The sequence below is a fragment of the Salmo salar genome, chromosome 20 (assembly GCF_965601325.2).
Source record: "Salmo salar chromosome 20, fSalSal1, whole genome shotgun sequence".
Classification (NCBI taxonomy): domain Eukaryota; kingdom Metazoa; phylum Chordata; class Actinopteri; order Salmoniformes; family Salmonidae; genus Salmo; species Salmo salar.
In genome coordinates, this window is record NC_138310.1 from 41,121,759 (window position 1) to 41,145,838 (window position 24,080).

At 42.2% G+C, this 24,080-nt stretch overlaps 1 protein-coding gene and 1 pseudogene across 1 annotated transcript; one reads left to right on the forward strand and one right to left on the reverse strand.

Annotated features, from left to right (window-relative positions):
- Window positions 1-2,191: 2,191 nt before the first annotated feature.
- LOC106580692 (complement component C7-like) lies at window positions 2,192-9,655 on the forward strand (annotated as a pseudogene).
- Window positions 9,656-17,431: 7,776 nt separating this feature from the next.
- On the reverse strand, window positions 17,432-23,237 carry LOC106580693 (regulator of G-protein signaling 7-binding protein A). The gene is made up of 6 exons (XM_045703328.2): window positions 22,881-23,237; window positions 21,534-21,700; window positions 18,939-19,069; window positions 18,458-18,599; window positions 18,220-18,290; window positions 17,432-18,094 (listed from the first exon to the last, which is right to left on the reverse strand). Exons 1-6 carry the CDS (start codon window positions 23,028-23,030, stop codon window positions 18,003-18,005), a joined length of 753 nt encoding a protein of 250 aa, XP_045559284.1. The 5' UTR covers window positions 23,031-23,237; the 3' UTR covers window positions 17,432-18,002.
- Window positions 23,238-24,080: the final 843 nt, after the last annotated feature.

The following is a 24,080-nucleotide window of genomic DNA, read 5'->3' on the forward strand; positions in this document are numbered from 1 at the left end:
ATAGCTTTGTTGCATTACTGGCCTGTTATTAGTCGTTGTGTTTTTGTTGTGTACGTGTTTATTTTGGTTTACCTTCTTTGTCCGTTTAAATAAAAGAAGATGAGTGCACATGTCCCCGCTGCGTCTTGGTCCACTTTACCCTACGACAACCGTGACAGTCCCACACAGTAAAAATAAACATTCTGGTTTCTTGGAAGGAAAAAAAAGTTCCTTAGAATAATCTCTTCCTGCAATTATCTGACCCTTTAGCAGGAAGGGGTCACATACTTTGTGTGTGTGTGTGTGTGTGTGTGCGTGTGTGTGTGTGTGCGTGTGTGCGTGTGTGTGTGCGTACGCACGCGCGGGAGAGAGACACTGAACTATATAATACTTTGAAATGTCCACAGCCACAGAGAGCTCATGTACACTCTCACCATGAAGGTAAGATGATTCACATTCATTCCCTACTTACCTCTTTTAATATACTCAGATGATTTCTACTATTAATCAAGTGGTTCAAAACAGTTGTGCTGTATAGTCTTTAGACTTCAATTCAATCAGATGGAGCATTAACCCGCGTTGGCAGACATCCTCATAGCTGATGTCTTGGAGGTGGTAGTGTAAGTGCGGCAGAAGCTGTCAAATTTAGGCGACTGCTCTTGTGTGACACAAACCACTCCCTTCCTTGTTATCCGCATTACAAACCACTTCCGTCCTTATTATCCGCGATACAAGTTCAAACCACTCCCTTCCTTATTACCCACGTTACAAACCGCTCCCTTCCTTATTATCCACATTACAAACCACTCCCTTCCTTGTTATCCACATTACAAACCACTCCCTTCATTATTATCCGCGTTACAAACCGCTCCCTTCCTTATTATCAAAATGGAGATAGAAAGTGTAGGCTAATGCATGTTTTGATGTTAATTTGGATGGGGGGGTTTATATCTTGGGACAGCGACAGATCACTCTAATCAAGGTGAAGACAATTAGAACAGGCATTCCAGTGTTTGAACTTCTAACGCGGCTGCATGGGATTTGTCAGATTATAAAGTCGGGTGTGTCCATGATAAGCTAACAAAAGGAGCTCCTCCGACACAGCCAAAACAACCACTGTGGATGTCGGTGAGCATGGATCTGATAGAATCCTTAGACTCCGACTATTTGAAAGAATTGTAAAATACACTAAGTAAATAGAATTTAACCGGAGCATTACTCCTCTCTTCTCCTCTCCTCTACTCCCATCTCCTCTCTTCCCACCCAATAATTGTGTGGAAACGGTGCATTGCCACTGGGGATCATATGGCAAGTGGTCAGAGTGTGACGGCTGCACTAAAACACAAGTAAGGAACCAAACCAATCATCAGACGTCATGACCGTGAGCTCCACTAAAGTCATGCTTTGATTCATGAATGGCAACCAATGTTGTGGTATACAGTAACTTCAGAAAGTATTCATACAACATTTTGTTGTTACATCCTAAATTGAAAATGGATTAAATTGATTATTTTCCTCACGAGCTCACATAATACCCCATAATAGCAAAGTGAAACCATATTTTTAGAAATTGTTGCACATTTATTGAAAATGTATTACAGAAATATCTCATGTACATAAGTATTCACACCGCTGAGTCAATACATGTTAGAATAACATTAGGTCGTGATTAAGCTGTGAGTATTTCTGAGTAAGTCTCTAAGAGCTTTGCACACCTGGATTGTACAATATTTGCACAAAATTCATCAAGCTCTGTCAAGTTGGCTGTTGATCATTGCTAGACAACCATTTTAAAGTCTTGCCATAGCTTTTCAACCAGATTTAAGTCAAACTATAATTAGGCCACTCAGGAACATCAATGTCATCTCGGTAAGCAACTCAAGTGTATATTTGGCCTTATGTTTTAGGTTAATTGTCCTGCTGAATTTGTCTTCCAATGACTTTTGGAAAGCAGACTGAACCAGGTGTTCCTCTAGGATTTTGTATTATAGTGGTCTACTTCTACCAAAGGTTACGTTTTATTTAATTTTCCACTATTTACTTGATATTCATTGTTTTCTCCTCTCACACCTCTCTTCATCCAGAGATGATAATTACATTTTTGAAAACTGTGTTAAAAGTAGCCTATTGTGACACTGTTGTTTTTTTGCTGCATAGAAGAACCACCTGTTAGTGGTAAAGAATGACGTGGAGTTGGCTCAGTTCCAGAACAATGCCAGAGGATACCGTTCTATGTCTGAGAAGGTTCTGGAAGGTTCTGGCCACGTTCCCCACCGTGTACGACTACGCCAGCTATAGGACAGTGGTGAAAAGGTTTGAAACCCATTACCTGTCTGAGGGGACTCTGGGCGAACTCTTCCACGCCTTACTCAGCATCGACCAAGAAACAGAGAAACAGATGGGTGAGACAACTCAGGCAACTCCTGCTGAGACTGGATCAGCTCCAGCTGAGACCGAGGCTGTCCTAATATAGACACCTCAGACGTATCATTCTAGTGACATACAGTAGTAGTGGGAGTAACAGAGTGCCATGACTGAACACGTCATCTCTGTTGGTTACAATGCTAGCCCCAATGGCAGTGGGTTGGAGTATGGTGCCCCACAACAGATGGTGAACAATACTTTAAAAAACTAAGTATATAATAATGGTTTAATATTGACCATCAGAGCTTTTTGAAGTCCTTGGAACCCACCTTTATATAGTATAGTTTGATTCTAGCATTTGGCTGGACACCAAAGTAATGGTGAAAGTTACATGTAATGTAACTGTATGAGCTGCAGCTAAAGTGTCTACTGCATTGGAATCCCTGTATTTATACCATGGCATTGTTGAATACTTGTTTCTGACTGGCTTGAAGGGGATTCTAGAGAGTGAATTATTTCCCTATAACACATGGTATATTTGCACGGTAGAGTTCAATAGCTATCAGAGAGCAACAGGATGATGACGTTGGACTAACCACAGTTGGACTAGCGACTTTATCCCTACCTACAGTACCAGTAAAAAGTTTGGACACACCTACTCATTCCAGGGTTTTTCTTTATTTGCACTATTTTCTACATTCTAGAAGAATAGCGAAGACATCAAAACTATGAAATAACACATCTGCAATCATGTAGTAACCAAAAAAGTGTAAACATCCTGGGAACCTTAAAAGAACAGACTAAATGTGTTCTGGGAGCATTCTTGTAACATCAAGTGAATGTTTTTTGCACCCTAGAAGAAACATTGTATAATCAGCCGCACAACTGGACCGTTTTTTGTGTGTTTTGGGAAAACCTTTTGTGATGTCCCTACAATGTTCCCACCAGACTGTTCCCACAACCCAATTAAACATTCTGGGAACCTTTAACTTTTTAAGGTATAGGGGGCAGTATTTTCATTTTCGGATGAAAGGCATGTCCAGAGTAAACTGCCTAATACTCGGGCCCAGAGTCACATATTTGCATATTATTAGTAGATGTGGATAGAAAACACTCTGAAGTTTCTAAAACTGTTTGAATGATGTCTGTGAGTATAACAAAACTCATATGGCAGGCAAAAACCTGAGAAAAATCCAACCAGGAAGTGGGAAATCTGAGAATTGTAGTTCTTCTTTTGAATCCCTATCAAAACTACAGTGTCTGTGGGGTCACGTTGCACTTCCTAAGGCTTCCATTGGCTGTCAACAGCCTTTAGAAACGTGTTTCATCCTTCTCCTGTTACTGGGCAGAAAATAGGAGCTCAGTCAATGAGTGGACTGCCTGAGGACAAAGGACTTGGTGATGTGCGAGCCCGCCAGCACGCCCCTCCTTCTTTTTCTTCTTGAATGAATACGCTATTGTCCAGTTGGAATATTATCAACGTTTTATGTTAAAAAGACCCTAAGGATTGATTGTAAACAACGTTTCACATGTTTATACGAACGGTAATGGAACTATTTTACTTTTCGTCTCTGGGTATTTCAAACAAAAATAACATTTCTTGTGGAAGTAGGAGCCCTGGTAGTGCATTCTGATGAAGATCAGCAAAGGTAAGAGAATATTTCTAATACTAATTCTGAGTTTAGTTGACTCCAGAACTTGGCGGGTATCTGTATAGCTTGCTTTGATGGTTGAACTATGTACTCAGAATATAGAAAAATGTGCTTTCTCCGTAAAGCTATTTTAAAATCGGACACAGCGGTTGCATTAAGGAGAAGTATATCTATAATTCTTTCAATAACTGTTGTAAATTTTATCAACGTTTATGATGAGTATTTTTGTAAATTGATGTGCACATTCACTTGAAGTTTTGGTGGGAATACATTTTCTGAACATCACGCGCCAATGTAAAATGGGGTTTTTGGATATAAATATGAACTTTATTAAGCAAAACATACATGTATTGTGTAACATGAAGTCCTATGAGTGCCATCTGACGAAGATCATCAAAGGTTAGTGAATACTTTAGCTGTATTTTTGGTTTTTGTGATGCATGTCCTTGCTTGGAAAATTGCTGTGGTTTTTCTTGTGAAGTTTATGTCCTAACATAATCTAATTTTATGCGTTCGCCGTAAAGCCTTTTTGAAATCGGACAATGTGGTTAGATTAATGAGAAGTTTATCTTTAAAATGGTGTAAAATAGTTCATTGTTTGAGAAAATGAAATTATGAGATTTTTGCTGTTTTGTATTTCGCGCCATGCTATTTCAATGGCTGTTGAATAGTGTATCCCGCAGGTGGGACGGTCACGTCCCACCTAGCCCATAGAAGTTAAAGAACAGACTAAATGTGTTCTGGGAACGGTCTTGCAACATCAGCAGAATGTTTCATACAAACCTTGTATAATCATCAGCACTACTGAACAGTTTTTGTGTTATGAGAACATTTGCCACAACCTAACAAATGTTTTGTGAACTTTCACAGACCAATTTTGGTTTGCTGGGAAAACATTACTGGTACATTGTGTTATTACCTGGAAATCTAATAAGAACTTTTGTGGAATGTTCTGTGGTGGTTGTTACAGATGTTGTGTACAACATTTTAGTGAACTTAATGGGAATCTTAGCTAATGTTCTGGGAATGTTTTCGGTTTGTTGGGAAGATTATTGGCATCATTGCTTGAGGAAAAAATAGTTAATTACATACAAAGGTAGAGTAAAAAAAGCTGGGGAAAATGCTTGCTATATTACTCGTCCCATGTTGTGTGTGGTGTGCATGTTTCCAGATGAGACCTCTGTAAGAGCTGGTAAGGGAGGTGCAGCGTGCTGGGGTGAATAGGCTCCATCTGAAGACGGCCATAGAGCAGTACCTGGATGAAAGGCACCCTTGCTTCTGCCAGCCCTGCAGGAACAACAGCTTGGTGGTTGTTGTTCCTGCAGGGCTGGATCATATTACTCCAGTGCTAGCCTCCCTACACTGGCTTCCTGTTAAGGCAAGGGCTGATTTCAAGGTGTTACTGCTAACCTACAAAGCATTACATGGGCTTGCTCCTACCTATCTTTCCGATTTGGTCCTGCCGTACATACCTACACGTACGCTACGGTCACAAGACGCAGGCCTCCTAATTGTCCCTAGAATTTCTAAGCAAACGGCTGGAGGTAGGGCTTTCTCCTATAGAGCTCCATTTTTATGGAATGGTCTGCCTACCTATGTGAGAGACGCAGACTCAGTCTCAACCTTTAAGTCTTCACTGAAGACTTATCTCTTCAGTAGGTCCTATGATTAAGTATAGTCTGGCCCAGGAGTGTGAAGGTGAACGGAAAGGCTGGAGCAACGAACCGCCCTTGCTGTCTCTGCCTTGCCGGTTCCCCTCTTTCCACTGGGATTCTCTGCCTCTAACCCTTTTACAGGGGCTGAGTCACTGGCTTACTGGTGTTCTTCCATGCCGTCCATGGGAGGGGTGCGTCACTTGAGTGGGTTGAGTCACTGACGTGGTCTTCCTGTCTGGGTTGGCGCCCCCCCCCCTTGGGTTGTGCCATGGCGGAGATCGTTGTGGGCTATACTTGGCCTTGTCTTAGGACGGTAAGTTGGTGGTTGGAGACATCCCTCTAGTGGTGTGGGGGCTGTGCTTTGGCAAAGTGGGTGGGGTTATATCCTGCCTGTTTGGCCCTGTCCGGGGGTATCATCGGATGGGGCCACAGTGTCTTCTGATCCCTCCTGTCTCAGCCTCCAGTATTTATGCTGCAGTAGTTCATGTGTCGGGGGGCTAGGGTCAGTCTGTTACATCTGGAGTATTTCTCTTGTCTTATCCGGTGTCCTGTGTGTATTTAAATATGCTCTCTCTAATTCTCTCTTTCTCTCTTTCTGTCTTTCTCTCGGAGGACCTGAGCCCTAGGACCATGCCTCAGGACTACCTGGTATGATGACTCCTTGCTGTCCCCAGTCCACCTGGCCGTGCTGCTGCTCCAGTTTCAACTGTTCTGCCTGCGGCTATGGAACCCTGACCTGTGCTTGTTGCACCCTCGACAACTACTATGATTATTATTATTTGACCATGCTGGTCATTTATGAACATTTTAACATCTTGACCATGTTCTGTTATAATATCCACCCTGCACAGCCAGAAGAGGACTGGCCACCCCTCATAGTCTGGTTCCTCTCTAGGTTTCTTCCTAGGTTTTTGGCCTTTCTAGGGAGTTTTTCCTAGGGAGTTTTTCCTAGCCACCGTGCTTCTTTCACATGCATTGCTTGCTGTTTGGGGTTTTAGGCTGGGTTTCTGTACAGCACTTTGAGATATCAGCTGATGTACGAAGGGCTATATAAATAAATTTGATTTGATTTGATTTGGTGATAGAGGGGGATGAGTGTAAATACATCTGTAAACCTGGTACACACTGGGCTGTGAGAAGGGGAAGGAGGTAGAGGGTAGGTAACATTTTACATGTCGTGTGGATACTCCAGATGACGGTATTTGTGTATTTATTTCTGGGTGCTTGCAGACATACTGTACATTCACATACAGATATATGCATAACCTCTCTCTCCATCCTTCCTTCCCCTTTCACTCTCCCCTTTCAACCCTACATTCAACCATTATTTCCCTCCCTCCCTAAGGGGTGATCCATGGCAGCTGGTCCTGCTGGTCTGGCTGGACTTACTGCTCTGGAAGTCAGAGGTTACGAACACGCACATGCAGTACTCATGCCCCTCAGAGAGGCTGCCATCACTGCAACGGGTAGGCCAGGGTGACGGCAGGCTGCCATAGCAACCGAGACATGCAATACATCCTGTCAGAATTATTGCAGCTTCTGTTGACTTTAGTGATAGGACTTTATACATGAACAGAACACAACAAATACATGACATGGACTGTATACATAGCACCTTTCACTAAGTACTTCTGCAGGCCAAAGTGCTAATCAGGCAAGCGCTAACAAAGACAGTGTTGGAAAAACGTAGCAGGAGCAACACATTGCTGTCTTCTATTAATTCAGCCTTCATATTACCCTGCTGTTACCTTACTGAACGTTTGTTTGGTGTACGCCTGCTTGTTTGTTTGTTTACTTGTTTGTTTACTTCCAGGACCATGGAGCCTTAGTGCTTTGCCCTGACCCTCACACCTCGAGAGACCTGTGGAAGCACACCTCCTCTCCCTGGTAATCAGACATGGAGCACAGCTCCCAAACAGTTCAACAGTAAGTTGTGCTTCAATGACGACAGCACACACACACACACACACACACACACACACACACACACACACACACACACACACACACACACACACACACACACACACACAAACATACACCCATCATTATGATTGTTTCCTCATCTTCTGCCATGCTCCAGGTGTCATGTCCCATCCCTTCAAAATTATGTCTCACAGGCTCCCACTGCGAGCCCACCTACGACATAGGAGAAATGATCCCTCTGTCCTACCCTGAGGTGAGACACATAGTGGGACACACAGAGATCCTCTGGGTCACCGAACCCCAATACCATCACATACCATCACCAGGGTAGGTTACCTTGATTCAGCTGCATTTCACAAACACCATACCCAGTTCCACCACTCTGGAGATGTATCCATTCTGCAACTTTTACCTTATGGTATTCTCTCCCCTCGGATAATTAAAATTAAATATTGTTTTTTTTTCTTCTTTCCTTTATGAATCCAGCACCAAAAATGCTCAATCTCCTTGATGGCCCAGCAGTGCAATGCAAACCATGGGAGAAACTCGCAGAAAACTAATTTATCTGTAAAATGGCTTATGATTGCGCGTAAGTTTTACCAGCCTTTGTGGCACCTTTTGACTGCATATTCTAACTATGATCTATGCTTTAGCTATGATAAATTCTATAATATTCCCTTAGACACAGATATAAGATCAGCTCAGCCTCCACAAGTTCAAATCTTGACCATCAGGAGAGGAAAAACATTTTATTTTAATTTTTTTACGAACTGTGTTTTCATTTGCTTGGAAGAGACCCCAAATGTGTGTGACTAATTTTGGTTTTGTGACAATAGTGGGATAAGGTTATTCTTTTAATGAGTCCTACTTGAAATTCTGTCCGGAGAGTTATTTATTATTATTATTTTTTATATTGTCAACTGACACTAACCAAAGAGTTTATCAAATTGAACAACTCCTGTTTAATTTACATTTTTTATGTCTAAAAAGAAAATATGACCAAGCTTTGCCATCTTGGGTTAATAAAATGATAAAATCTTATAAACAGAACTTAAAACATAACTATTCCTTAAAAATGAAAGAAAAGTTCAGGAGGACTTGCTAAGTTTTCAAATATGTCTGTTGACAAAGATTTGAGGATAAGTCCTGATTTACCAGTCTTGTCAATGACAGCTGACAATGTGCTCTTGGCTCGAGCCGATCGAAAACAGACTTGGGATTGTGCGCACAAATTCGAGAATGTTCTTAAAATCATCGCAATTAAACTTAATACAAAACCCCAAAAGTTCTATAAATACATTAAAATAAATTAAACTTCAGCGGTTTCAGGGTTTCATGTTGCTCTTTTGTCCAGATCATCTGAAGAAGTGTGTGCCACCAACTCTGAGAGGGGTCGGAAAGACAGACTGAGCGTGTGCGAGATACACGCCCTGCAGTGTGCTACAACTTGACAGAGGACAGCGCCTGCCAGTGGCCAACCCACACAACTTCACCCTGCACCGACTGACTGCCAGCTGTGGGAGACCTGTGATGGTACAACTCAACACTTCAGTTTTTTGTGTGTGTGCCTACATGGGCACGCGTGTGCGAATGAGCGTGTGTGTGCATACGTGTGCGTTGGTGTTCCCATGTGTGTGTGTGTGTGTGTGTGTGTGTGTGTGTGTGTGTGTGTGTGTGTGTGTGTGTGTGTGTGTGTGTGTGTGTGTGTGTGTGTGTGTGTGTGTGCAAACTGCACCAAGGACATTTTCCTTGTCCTATTTTCCTTGTCTCCTTCTAACAGGACAAACAAACAGGTGTCGCTGTGAGGACAGGGTTGAGTGCTCAGACCCAGGGTTGAGTCTGTGTGTCCTTCTGGGGGCTGAGGCTGACAGTGCTACCCAGACGCTGAGCGAGTGTGAGGCAGGACTGAGGAGATGTAAAGGGGAGAAGGTGTCCGTTGGCAGCATACTGCCCTGTGGTGCCTAAGGACACAAGTGAATGGTCTCCTCTCCTCCGACTCAGCATGTCTGTGATAATGACAGAAAACACCCTCCACTCATTTTGTCTCATCTCTGTTAATTTTACATGACTCTTCAAACGCACTGCTTCAAAGACATTAAAGCAACATAAATCATCCATTAGTTTGGAATTGATAATACATATTTTTGTTCCAATAAACAAAAAAAATTCACAATAGTAGGGTAAGAACTAAGGGCTCTATTCAGTCTGTATCAATGAAACGTTACAGATTGCATGACAGAAATGAAATGGTAGTTTCCTATTGAACCGACATCGGTAGTGTCTGCCGTAAATGCAGTCTCTGCTAAAGCAGGAACATTGCCTTTAAATTTCATTTTATGCTGTAACGCTGAATTTCCGTGATACGGATTGAATAGAACCCTAATTCTACTTGACCCATGTGTAAAATTACCTCATCCAATTTAGAGTTACATACAGTGCATTCGGAAAGTATTCAGACCCATTGACTTTTTCACATTTTGTTACATTACAGCCTTATTCTAAAATTGATTAAAAATAATTTTTCCTCATCAAGCTACAAGCAATAACCCATAATAACTAAGCAACTACATTTTTGGAAATGTAGTTGTAAATGTAAAAATAATGTAAAATGTAAAAATAAAAAAACAGAAGTACCTTATTTACACAAGTATTCAGACCCATTGCTATGAGACTCGAAATTATGCTCATGTGCATCCTGTTTCCATTGGTCATCCTTGAAATGTTTCTACAACTTGATTGGAGACCACCTATGGTAAATTCCATTGATTGGACATGATTTGGAAAGGCAAACATCTGTCTATATAAGGTCCCACAGTTGACAGTGCATGTCAGAGCAAAAACCAAGCCACGAGGTCGAAGGAATTGTCCGTAGAGCTCCGAGACAGGATTTTGTCGAGATCTGGGGAAGGGTACCAAAAAATGTCTGCAGCATTGAAGGTCCCCAAGAACACAGTGGCCTCCATCATTCTTAAATGGAAGAAGTTTGGAACCACCAAGACTCTTCCTAGAGCTGTCCGCCCGGCCAAACTGAGCAAACGGAGGAAAACGGCCTTGGTCGGGGAGATGACCAAGAACCCGACGGTCACTCTGACAGAGCTCCAGAGTTCCTCTGTGGAGATGGGAGAACCTTCCAGAAGGACAACCATGTCTGCAGCACTCCACCAATCAGGCCTTTATGGTAGAGTGGCCAGTGAACCGATTGAACATCTCTGAAAAGACCTGAAAATAGCTGTGCAGCGACGCTCCCAATCAAACCTGACAAATCTTGAGACGAACTGCAGAGAAGAATGGGAGAAACTCCCCAAATACAGGTGTGCTAAGCTTGTAGCGTCATACCCAAGAAGACTTGAGGCTGTAATCACTGCCAAAGGTGCTTCAACAAACTACTGAGTAAAGGGTCTGAATACTTATCTAAATATTTTTCATTTGTTTATTTTAACATTTGCAAAATTTCTATAAACCTGTTTTTTGCTTTGTCATTATGGGGTATTGTGTGTAGATTGATGAGGGGATAAAATACTATTTAATCAATTTTAGAATAAGTCTGTAACGTAACAAAATGTGGAAAAAGTCAAGGGGTCTGAATACTTTCCGAATGCACTGTACAATGCATGAATAGTTTGCTTAAGGCACCATGCAAAGGATTGACAAGTCACTGCAGGCAGAAATAGAATTTACAAAAACAACCTCAGAGAATAGAACCACATTCTGTCCTCACATTTCTACACGCTGTTGGTTCAGTAGAGGTTGTTCTGTACATGTCTTTCCTTTCCAAATTAACCAAACTCCTTTCAGTCAGCCAAGACTGTGATTGACGCTCCATTCCTCCTCTTGGCTAGCTGCCTGTTAGCACTGTGAAAGGCAGACCTGTTTGTGTGTGTGTACGTGTGTGTACACAAGCTGCAGAACACACACCCATGACACTCAAACCTCCATTAAACTAACAGTTACATAACAACTCTCCTTTACATTCAGCTGCACGCAGACACAGACATATCAGAGTTTGACTACAGCCAAACACACGCTTGGGATGATTTTCTAAGTAATTCAACTATCCAACTATCATGTTATTTTCAAAGAGATAAAGAGCTCAATTCAACTCTAGCTCAGGAGATCAGTGTTATAGCAGGATTGACATTTAAAAGCAATGTTTCTGCCTTCACAGAGACTGCATTCATGGTAAACGCTGCATATGTCGGCTCAATCCGTAATTACTTTTTAAATCATGAAAACTTATGTGCACAGTTACTAAGCTAAGGTCCCTGGGACTAAACAACTCCCTCTGCAACTGGATCCCTGACTTCCTGACTGGCTGCCCCCACGTGGTAAGTGTAGGCAACAACACATTTGCCACGCTGATTGTCAACACGGTGGCCCCTCGGGGGTGCGTGCTTAGTCCCCTCCTGTACTCTCTGTTCACCAACGAATGCGTGGCCAAGCACGACTCCAACACTGTCATTAAGTTTGCTGACGACACAACAGTGGTAGGCCTGATCACCGACAACGATGAGACAGCATATAGGGAGGAGGTCAGAGACCTGGCAGTGTGGTGCCAGGATAACAACCTCTCCCTCAAAGCGAGCAAGACAGAGCTGATCATGAACTATAGAAACAGGAGGGACAAACACGCCCCCATTCACACTGACGGGGCTGTAGTGGAGTGGGTCGAGAGCTTTAAGCTTCCTTGGTGTCCACATCACTAACAAACTATCATGGTCCAAGCACACCAAGACAATTGTGAAGACGGCACGACAACACCTATTCTCCTTCAGGAGACTGAAAAGATTTGGCATGAGTCCCCAGATCCTCAAAAGGTTCTGAAGCTACACCACTGAGAGCATCCTGACCGATTGTAACACAACCTGGTATGGCAACTGCCTGGCATCAGATCATAAGGCGCTACAGAGGGTGGTGCGTATGGCCCAGTACATCACTGGGACCAAACTTCCTACCATCCAGGACCTCTATACTTGGCAGTGTCAGAGGAATGCCCAAAAAAGTATCAAAGACTCCAGCGACCCAAGTCATAGACTGTTCTCTCTGCTAACTCACGGCAAGTGGTACCGGAGTGCCAAGTCTAGGTCCAAAAGGCTTCTTAACAGCTTCAACTGCCAGGCCATAAGAATGCTGAACAACTAATCAAATGGCCACCTGGACTATTGGCATTGACCCCCCCCCCCTTTTTTTACAATGAAGTTACTCCCTGTTTGTTATCCATGCAGTCACTTCACCCCTACCTAAAGTGCCTTGCAAAAGTATTCATCCCTCTTGGTGTTTTTCCTATTTTGTTGCATTACAACCCGTAATTTAAATTGATTTTTATTTGGATTTCATGTAATGGACATACACAAAATAGCCCAAATTGGTGAAGTGAAATGAAAAAAATAACTTGTTTAAAAAAATTATACAAAAAAACACCTGTAAAAGTGGTGCGTGCATTTGTATTCACCCCTTTGCTATGAAGCCCCTAAATAAGATCTGGTGCAACCAATTACCTTCATAAGTAACATAATTTGTTAAATAAAGTCCACCTGTGTGGAATCTAAGTGTCACATAATCTGTCACATGATCTCAGTATATATACACATGTTCTGAAAGGCCCCAGAGTGTGCAACACCACTAAGTGAGGGGCACCACCAAGCAAGCGGCACTATGAAGACCAAGGAACTCTCCAAACAGGTCAGGGACAACCTTGTGGGGAAGTACAGATCAGGGTTGGGTTATAGAAAATATCCGAAACTTTGAACATCCCATGGAGCGCCACTAAATCCATTATTAATGGCACCTGCAAAGAGAGGGCCGCCCACCAAAACTCATGGACCAGGCAAGGAGGGTTTTAATCAGAGAGGCAACAAAGAGACCAAAGATAACCCCGAAGGAGCTGCAACACTCCACAGCTGAGATTGGAGTACCTGTCCATAGGACCACTTTAAGCTGTACACTCCACACAGCTGGGCTTTACAGAAGAGTGGCAAGAAAAAAGCCAATGCTTCAAGAAAAAAATAAGCAAACATGTTTGGTGTTCGCCAAAAAGCATGTAGGAGACTCCTCAAACATATGGAAGAAGGTAGTCTGGTCAGATGAGAATAAAATTGAGATTTATGAACATAATGGAAAATGCAATGTCTGACGCAAACCCAACACCTCTAATCACCCCGAGAATACCATCCCCACAGTGAAGCATGGTGGCAGCATCATGCTGTGGAGATGTTTTACATCGGCAGGGACTGGGAAACTCATCAGAACTGAAGGAATGATGGCGCTAAATACAGGGAGGGGGGGGGTGAATAGTTACGCATGGTCAAGTTTTCTGTTTATTTTGTCTTATTTCTTGTTTGTTTCACAGTAAAAAATATTTTGCATCTTCAAAGTGGTAGGCATGTGGTGTAAATAAAATGAGGTTGTAAGGCATCAAAATAGGAAAAATGCCAAGGGGGTGAATACTTTCGCAAGCCACTGTATGTTTACATTGCCAAAGGAAATGGAATAGACAATAAACAAAAGGGAAATAAACAATCAGTAAATATTACACTCACAATAGTTTTAAAGCATATAGACATTTAATATTATTGGCTATCTAGTGTTGTACAAATTACCTGGACTAACCTTTACCTCCGCTCATTGACTCGGTACCGGTAGCCCCTGTAATAGCCTCGTTACTGTTTTTTTATTGCGTTACTTTTTTTACTTTTGTTTATTTGGTAAATATTTTCTTAACTCTTATTTTCTTTCAACTGCATTGTTGGTTAAGGGCTTATAAGTCACCATTTCACGGTAAGGTTGTATTCGGTGCATGTGACAAATAAAAATTGATTTGATTTGAATCAGAAAGTGGTTTGTTAACATCGAAATAAATACAATCCCGTCTGACTTCAGATGCAGCTCATGCAAGTTAGCATAAATGTAATCAGATGGTTATCGTCCACAACATTGCAGATGTCATCGCAGGATTTATTACCAAGCAATGTGAACATGATGTTTTCTTGTAAACATAAAATGTCTCTATTCTGCATGACTGGCATGGCAAAATGGAGGAACTGCATACTAAAGGATTGAATACAAAAAGTTATTCATACTGAAGTCATTGGGTGCAGGTTTGTAAATGCATAATAATAGATGACAATAGTCTTTTAATTTATCTAGTAGCTAAATGAGGGTATTCCCAATAGGTTTGCCAGTGTTTAATTTGAACTGGATGTCCCATGTATTTTCTCCAAATACAGTGTATTTTTGTCCTGTAATTCACCAAGCCAGATGGTCCTTCTCAGGGGGCTTGGCTGTGATGTCCTCGGGCAGCACTTTCTCTCACTCAGACTTTTGCGTGTGTGTGTGTGTGCGTGTGTGGGTGCGGGCGTGTATGTGTGGATGCGTGTGTGTGTGTGGATGCGTGTGCGTGTGTAAGGATGCGTCTGTGTGGATGCGTGCGTGTGTGTATGCGTGTGTGTGTGTGTGGATGCCTGTGTATGGATGCGTGTGTGTGTGGATGCGTGTGTGTGTGCATGCATGTGTGTGTGTCTGGATATGTATGTATGGATGCGTATGTGTGCGGATGCTTGCGTGTGTGTGTGGATGTGTGTGTGTGTGTGTGTGTGTGTGTGTGTGTGTGTGTGTGGTGTGTGTGTGTGTGTGTGTGTGTGTGTGTGTGTGTGTGTGTGTGTGTGTGTGTGTGTGTGTGTGTGTGTGGATGCATGTGTGTGTGTGTGTGTGTGTGTTTGGATGCGTGTGTGTGGATGCGTGTGTGTGTGTGTGTGTGTGTGTGGATGCGTGCGTGTGTGTATGAGTATGTGTATGGATATGTGCGTGTGTGTGTGTGTGTGTGGATGCGTGTGTGTGTGTGTGTGTGTGTGTATGGATATGTGCATGCATGTGTGTGTGTGTGTGTGTGTGTGTGTGTGTGTGTGTGTGTGTGTGTGTGTGTGTGTGTGTGTGTGTGTGTGTGTGTGTGTGTGTGTGTGTGTGTGTGTGTGTGTGTGTGTGTGGGTTGCATCATCTCTACACTTGCACTCTTTCTCATAACATCCATTGAATTGTTATTCAAATTGATAATCTCTAGATGTTAACATGACATTACATTGCATGTTCACATCTGCTGGCTAAATCTAAACTGAGCCTTTGAATATGGACGAGAATGATCTTGCTGATACTGAGATGTATGAGTCTGTCTCCACCCAGTGGATAGAACACTAACTTACAGAAACTTGGGCTTCGGCACCGTTTGAGGGAATTGGTGCATCATGGGACAATGCTCTAGGCAACAGGGAAACAACATCACAATGTTAATAATCTCATTGAGACATGGAACTAGACTGAAAATTGGTTCAAATGTGTATGGAAACTTCTAGACATGAAGCATTCCTATCAATTGATTTGAGCCAGTTGATCATTGTAGTATCATTTATGAATACTGCTATACTACTAGGAATTCTGTCTACAAAAAATGATTTGTCTAGGGCCGATTCAGATTTAGGATATTTTTATTACTTAAATCCATGTTAAGTCAAATTATCTCAAGTCTGAGTAGGGCCTATACAGAATTAAGACAGAGACAAAAAAAAACACATCAGTCGGTTTAAATAAAAAAGTTTATTAACAATGTAAAATGACATATAGCTTTTTATTTCAGCTTTGACTACAGTACTGTACCTTCTCCATGCCCTACACATATATCACTATTACTAATAAGCAAGACCCATGCTGAGTCCCCACTAACCACACAGACTGTGCCTTACAAAGGGAGACATCACCTGCTTATGCCAACCAAGACTTCACCAATCTATCTCAACTTCGAAGATTTTCCAGAGCTCATCGATTGGAGAATATGTGTATATACATACATAGAGTATGTCTAATGTCGTAATTTATAGATAGATATTGTATGTGCAAAGAAGTTTATATTTTTTTAGTATTGTATAGTATATTCCTCCTTGAAGATGGAAAGTAAAAGTCGGGTACAGGTGTTTGGTTCATGGAAGACTAAATAAAGGTCAGTACAGGAAGTACAGGGTCAGCTAGAAATGGAAAACAGAGAGCGAAACACACAACAGACGTAGTGCACAGACTTTCTCTGCTCTGGAAAAACAGCTCTATACCTTTTATCTAGTTGTGTACATATACAGATCTGCTATCTTAATTTGACTAGTTTTTCACAGCAGGAAAATAATCCTGCAGCAACAGGTCATGTGAATTATTATGTGGATTATAATGAATGGACATTTTTTTGTAGGGGTTGACACATTTTACATTAGGGTAAGTCAAGTCTGACATTTTAAACTGGAAATTACAAACTTTAGAATACTTAAAAAAAATTGAATACACTACAAGTTTTCAATTCCTGCGGAGCAGGAAAATTATCTGTGACAACAGATGATCAAATTAAGGGCTTTATTCAATGCGTATCGCGGAAGTTCAACTTTAAAGCGTGATTGAAAAATCAAAGGCAATGTTAGCGGAGACTGCATTCACAGTAAACGCTGCGTATGTCAGTTCAATCGGAAATTACCTTTACATTTAAATTGTGCAATCTTTAACGCTTCAGCGATACAAATTGAATGGAACCCTAAAATAGCATATCTGTTTACTGCAAGTGTCTAACTTCAATGACCGGTCATATTGGAAAAGTATTGCCACATGGCAAGTGTCGTACTTGGTAATATTGTTTTTGAAACAAACTTAAAGATCAAATTGTGTCCTACACACAATTCATTAATTCATCAATTCAGCTTTATGGAAGAAACTAAATGTTGACATTGTTTCAAATGGTCTCTCACTCCCAAACACCTTTGACAAACGAAAAGGTTTGACTTCTGTACAAAACGAAAAGGTTGGACTTCTGTACCAAACAAAAAGGTTGGACTTCTGTACCAAATGAAAAGAAAAGCAGTTGCAATACATTTAAAATATATGTTTTGACTATTGGTTTCCTCTCAGTATTGTCTATTACATTGCAATTACAATTTATCTTTGTATTACAAAATAAAATTATAAAATGGGGTAGCCTTTTCAACAAAGAGAGAACTGTATTGGATATTGGAAATGGCAGTAATATAGTGGTGGGAGACACAAGTGGTGAAGGACTGTGGTTAATGGTCTTTCTTGCCGCAGTAGCACTTTACGTGCAGTGTTGTCCATGACACATTACAAAACATTTCATTCTATGCTCATTCCTTTATGGGGCACTGTTATGATAACTGTCAATATCTTATGACACCATGTCATAATGCAAATAAATACATTGGTCATGACATGCAAATACTGAATGTCATTCCAGTTGACAAAGCTTGTATAACTTTTGTGTCTTTTTTTTTTTTTTACATGTCTTATGACACTTGAATTATGATGTGCATAGGACACTTTTATGGATGTGCCATGAACAACACTTCAACTTAAGAATTACCGTTCCTGCCTTCAACCCAGGAGGGTAGGCCCCTTAGCTGGTTACCAGGCAACAGAGCCCAAAGAACCGTCTCTTCCTCTGTCGGACCAGTGGGTAGGGAGTTAGGTTCAGCAAGCTGCTGTCATCTGGGTACAAACAGAGATAAGCCCATTACATGTCCAAACTAATCTCGAAGTCATTTTAACTATGTATCTAACTCACATAAGATCCAAGCATAGAAACCATGTGAGCGCCCCTGTGGAGGCCCTACCTTGGTTCTTCAGTGGTAAAGGCATCGCCTCCCTGAGTTTACTGAGAAGGTTCTTCATCTCTCTCATGTCCCTATGAAATCATATTCACGTAGTGTTCATGTGTGTTTTGCTAACGCACACAGAATTATAATAATAACACACGCGCGCACACACTCAAGAACGCCACACACACACACACACACACACACACACACACACACACACACACACACACACACACACACACAGTGGGCTCACCTCTCAGTATTGTCTATGTCTGTGGTGACCAGCCAGCAGAGCTGATGACAGTCCATGGGGGAGGAGGTGTCTTCTAGAATGGGGATGTCTGAGCTCTCATCCACCTTACTGTCAATCCTGGAAGGCCCACAGCAATCCTTCCCTGGAACACACACACACACACACACACACACACACACACACACACACACACACACACACACACACACACACACACACACACACACACACACACACACACACACACACACACACACACACACACACACACACCACACACACACACACACACACACACACACACACTATTAATAATAGTAATGTAATAGTCATTACATGTAAAACACAATAAACAGTGAATTGTAGCTCAAAATAGCTCAGTTAGGATTGTTTTTGATCCCATCAGGCTTCCTGTCTCTGGCTATAATTGTGATGTCAGGTTATAACTTTGCTATGTCATTTTATGTCAGGCATTCCCTACCTTTCCTGTGGAGCTGCAGGGATCCCAGCAGACAGACAGACTTGAGCATCTCTGTGATGTACATCTCCAGACAGCACTGCAGCTGGATGAAGAGCCTGCAGATCTCTGGGTGAATCTCTCCGTCCTCAGGCCTGTGGGGCCAACACAAAAATACCAGTCAACATTGGGATTACCCATGAGATTGCATAATACTCTGTCTGCTTGCACAAAACTTTGCTTTACATCTACAATATTGCTTTACCACAAGGATGTGCATAAAAGTCCTACACAATTAAAAACTAGATGACATTTTTTCAATTGAAATAAGGTGACAGTACAACTACAACAACGTCTGGGAAGCCATGTTGAGTTCCTAAGGTTCAGCCAAAATGACATACCTGAGGGAACAGAGAGAGTATTTCCACCTCTTCACACATAGCATCAGTCCATTTTGTACATGAAGATTCAAAATTGTTTGGATTAAGCTTGGGAAATGTGGGGACGTAGTTCTTTTTCTTGTTTTTTAGTCTTCAAAGGCCTAAAAAAAGCTGTTTTGTTGATTTTAGACCATTTTAATGGAAAACGATTACGGTAACGTACTGAATTGATTTTTTTTAAAAGGCTGCATTGGACCTTTAAGTCTTTTTCACATGAAACTTCTCCAATCAAGCTGACTTTTTGTTCCAAAAGCCTCATACTCCTATCTGTAACTAGCATGGTCCCAGATCGGTTTGTGCCATCATGCCACTCCTTGCCACTCAGCATGAAAATGAGTGGCAAGGAGTAGCATGATGGCGCAAACAAACTGGTACCCAGACTAATCTGTAACTGCTGAGATAATGTTTTTGTGTGTTAATTGAATTTTTCATGCATTTAATGCTTCTTACATTTCTCACAAAAAGCAACTTTGCTCTCTCAATCAGCTTTGTGTTTCCTGCCAGAGTGATGCTAGCTGTCTAAAGTACTGCTGTCATCAATACCATCCTTCTGCTTATCGGATTTCCTCTGGCATATTGGAGAGGTCCAGCATCACTCAGACAGACAGACAAACAGACAGACAATGGTGAGACTAGGGTTGTAGTTTGGGAGGGGGGGTCTAAAAAGGTATAGCTTTATGGGGAGGGGTCCAGTCATGCTGTATGATTCATGCTAACACAGCCATGTTATCAGAGTGTCTCTGAGTGTCTCCATGTGTTTGTGATCTCTGAGAGGGGCCCAGGCTGTCACAGGTGTCGCTCACTACCCCAGCCAAGATGCACAGGCCCTGTCATGCGTGTGACACGCAATGAAAGATACACATTCTGAAATCACTTAAAAGACACTGCAAGAGGATTCATTATTAAATGGATAGGTTAAAGCAAGGGGTAGTACAAACATCCACATTTAACCACACAATATTATCATATCGTAATAAAATGATGGGGAAGCTGAAGAGGCAATGCTTTATTTAGAGCTAGTTCATGCAGGTTAACATATAAATTGAGCTAGTTTGCTATAGCAGGAATACAATCCTGCAGCAAAAGTAAATGTGAATTATTATGTGGATTATAATTAATGAACAAAATAATGTAGGGGTTGATACAGTACATTTACCGTATGGGAAAATCAAGTCTGAAATTTCAAAGTGGAAATTACAAACTTCAGAAGCCTTAAACCTCAAATACACTACAAGTTTATTTGATCATTCTGTCGCAATTCCCCTGCGACAGAGTGATCAAAATCAAATTAAGATCTTACATCTGTAGGAAGACTAGAAACCTTCCACAGAGATCTATGTATAAGAGAAGTAGGATCTATATAATGGGTACTGAAAAGATCTGAAAAGCTGGTCAATAACCTGTAATGGTAACAAGTCATGTTGTTAGCAGCAGGTTTACAAAGTAAAATGAAAGCTAAATCCTCCAAAGAGGTAATACTGCTTTCTCTCAAAAATGTCCTTGGTCTGGCACTGCCCCAAGATCCACAGACCAACTCCATTAGTGTCTGAATCAACTCCAAGCTCAGTGGGACTCTTCTGCAATACTGTAGCCAAATATCCAACTCCCAAGCAGCAGGATTAAGTATAGCAGGTCAATATCACACTCAGAGACTAGGACAGCTCACTAAACTGTAGAAGTGCATGATCTAAAATGCTCTCACCAGTCTCTCTCTCTCTCTCTCTCTCTCTGTCTCTCTCTCTCTCTCTCACCAGTCTCTCTCTCTCTGTCTCTCTCTCTCTGTCTCTCTCGCTCACCAGTCTCTCTCTCTCTCTCTCTCTCTGTCTCTCTCTCTCTCTCTCTGTCTCTCTCTCTCTGTCTCTCTCTCACCAGTCTCTCTCTCTCTCTCTCTCTCCTCTCTCTCTCTCTCTCTCTCTCTCTCTCTCTCTCTCTCTCTCTCTCTCTCTGTAGCCTATTACTCCACGTTTCTCTGTTATATCCTTCATCCTTCATAAGAAAACAGAAAAAGACATGCAAATTACAACCCTGTACAGACCAAAAGATCAAAGCTCACACAGGCCACTCTAGACTGAAAGCAGAGGCTGAAACCTAAGTTAGTATTTATAGAAGCCTGTGGCCCATGTCTGTGAAATTGCCCCAACGCTGTCTTTCAGCACCAAGGACAGCGACCGCTACTTACCCTGAAATGACTGACAGGCTCTGGTTTGCGGCTCTCGCCATCTCGCAGCCTTTAGTTCGGGTCTTGTGCATCTCGGCCCGTAACGACGGGCAGTCGACAGAGATCTCGCCAATGGAGATGACCAGCTCACGATACAGCGCCACAAGCGTGTTAAACTCCTGCACAATCTGAGAAATAAAAAGGAAACCAACATGATCTGGACCACCAATTTTCTCTGCCGCGAGCCCCAGCGAGACCTTGCAATGTTATTCCATATAGGTAAACTAATGCGGGCTATTGCAAACATATGTGCCTTTCTGTTTGGGAATTGTTAGAATATCACAAGCAGACACATTTGCAATATAGGCCTACTTGTGACAGCAGTTGCCAGAACAACATAGGTTATCAGATAAATTGTCATCTTATATTCACAGGTATGCTGTCAATTTAGCAGCTTTAGTTTTTTTCATTGGTGCCACAATTAATATTTCGGCACTGCAAGTTCAAGAACTAGGCTACCCTAGCCATTCAGCACCATCCTGCTATGGACATCAACCATCTTTCAGTCGATCATTTCTCTATACTAGAGCTTGAATAAATTGACTGCCATTTCCAAAAAAGCATTGATCCCTGGACAGGGGTATTAGGCTATTCTAACCTCCACGATACAAAAGATAGGCTAATCAATATTGATGCCTAAAAACATTACGATATGCATAGGATATGAAATGACAACTAGAATGTCTATTTTAAAACGAGTCAATTAGTCATTGACGACAACCCCGTATGATAAATTCGGCTATGTGCATCGAAATAGAGCATAGGATCCTTTGGATGGGACAACGCTCGAGACTCAGACACGTTCTGCTGTTCTTCCCGTGATGAGACTTAGTGACGTTTACTGATGTATGTGAGGGGAGAGAATGTATTATGGACGTTTCTGCCACCTGTCAAATCAGTGGCCGTCTTCGTCCATCAAACAGAGCCCGTTAGACAACTTTGTAATGTGGGCGATACTGGAGATCATCGCAAATCACCGTCAGCCAGGCTTTCAACACTTGATGCTCCAAAATGCAAATCGCACTATCGCAATCAGTGACAAAGAAGGGGTAAAAAAACATGAGCAGGTCAATTTGTCTTCTCTGCAACAACAGCAACGCAAGTGGATATAATTTTCCCTAGACAATTCATAGAAAGGTGGAGGGGGGGGGGGGGGGGTCCGTTTGTTAACGTTTAAACAGCCAACATCAGTGCAAATTGATGAAATTAGTTAAAGAAAGAAAGGGTGAATGAATACAGGACTAGCTGCATCATTTCCTGCAGAGGAAATACGCACTGTGGGCTACATGTCACAAGTTCCATACCCACCATTCTGCAGTCCGCCACGGCGCGCTGGGCTTTGCGGGTGCTCTCCGTGCTCTCCCTTCTCTCCGGGTCTCGGTAGGGAGCCTTGCCGATCTGGAAGATGTTCCCGGCGGATCTGGGGCGGTTCTTGCGCCCATTCGGTGCAGAACTCATGCATACACATCCACGAATAAAACAGCTCTAATACAGAACGTTCTTTATCTACGTCCCCCTAAACTCCACCACCACCTATTCGCCGATATCCTGTTCTATCTATCGTTTGTTGTGTCGAAACCTCTCCAGTAGGCTATATCCTAAAACGGATAGGATAGATAGTTTATCTGTGGTGTATTACTGCTCTATCTCTCTCTCTCTCTCTCTCTACTGTCTAAGAAGAAGAATATATTTTTGCAGGCAGCCGTCGGAGTGCAGAAGTACCGGATGAGCGCTTGCGACTCCACTCCGCATTGCCTCGACTGCAAAGGGGGCTCGAGTCACCTTCACTCCAGCAGTCCAACTGATGGTATACGGTAACCTTAGCCTATACACACACGCGACCCGGGGTCCAGCAACCTGAGGCGTCCTTCCTCGCGCACCGCAGCTGTGATGGTCCGTAGAAAGCAATCACTGGTATTCACAAAATGCAACCATTTCTTATAATTGTGCGTTTCCATTAAACACGGAAAATGCGGCTTGAGGAGGGTATTCGGCAATGTAGCTATGCAAACATTCCCTTTTGGAAAAGCAAAAATGTTGCGAAACGTCCAAATAAAAAAAGCTATGTCACTTCAGGCAATGATAACACTTGCTTCATATCCAGGCCTACTTGTAACAGAGAGGAAAGCAATTCCTGGATGCCAAGATGCTGAATTTGTTCCCAAGGTCTTTTTCTTCGAGTGTCTCCAGCCGAGTGTATCTAACCTTGCCTTGGTGAGGCAGGAGACAAGCAGTTGCTACAGGCCTGACGTGGCTGGCAACACTGCACACCCATAGGACAGGAATACTAATAGGACCCAGCAAACCAGAGCCTAGACTCGGGTAAAATTCTCATTACATGTATTCTCATTAAATAGCCTAGGCATAGCCTAGGCATAGCCTAGTCTAGCACTACCATGGGAAATGGTTACACTATGAAACAATTAATTATATTTGCAAAAAGTCGTCAAAGGTATTAGATAAAATTGCGGTGTCCACAGTATTACAATGCCGCTTGGACGTGGAGCT

What these genes read in the sequence shown, in the direction of transcription:
- LOC106580693 (XM_045703328.2), bottom strand. Translation starts at nt 23,030, where the DNA reads ATGAGTTCTGCACCGAATGGGCGCAAGAACCGCCCCAGATCCGCCGGG. An exon ending in CCGTGGCGGACTGCAGAATG is followed by an intron (nt 21,701 to 22,880) that starts GTGGGTATGGAA and finishes TTTATTTCTCAG; the next exon opens with ATTGTGCAGGAGTTTAACAC. An exon ending in GACATAGACAATACTGAGAG is followed by an intron (nt 18,291 to 18,457) that starts GTGAGCCCACTG and finishes ATGATTTCATAG; the next exon opens with GGACATGAGAGAGATGAAGA.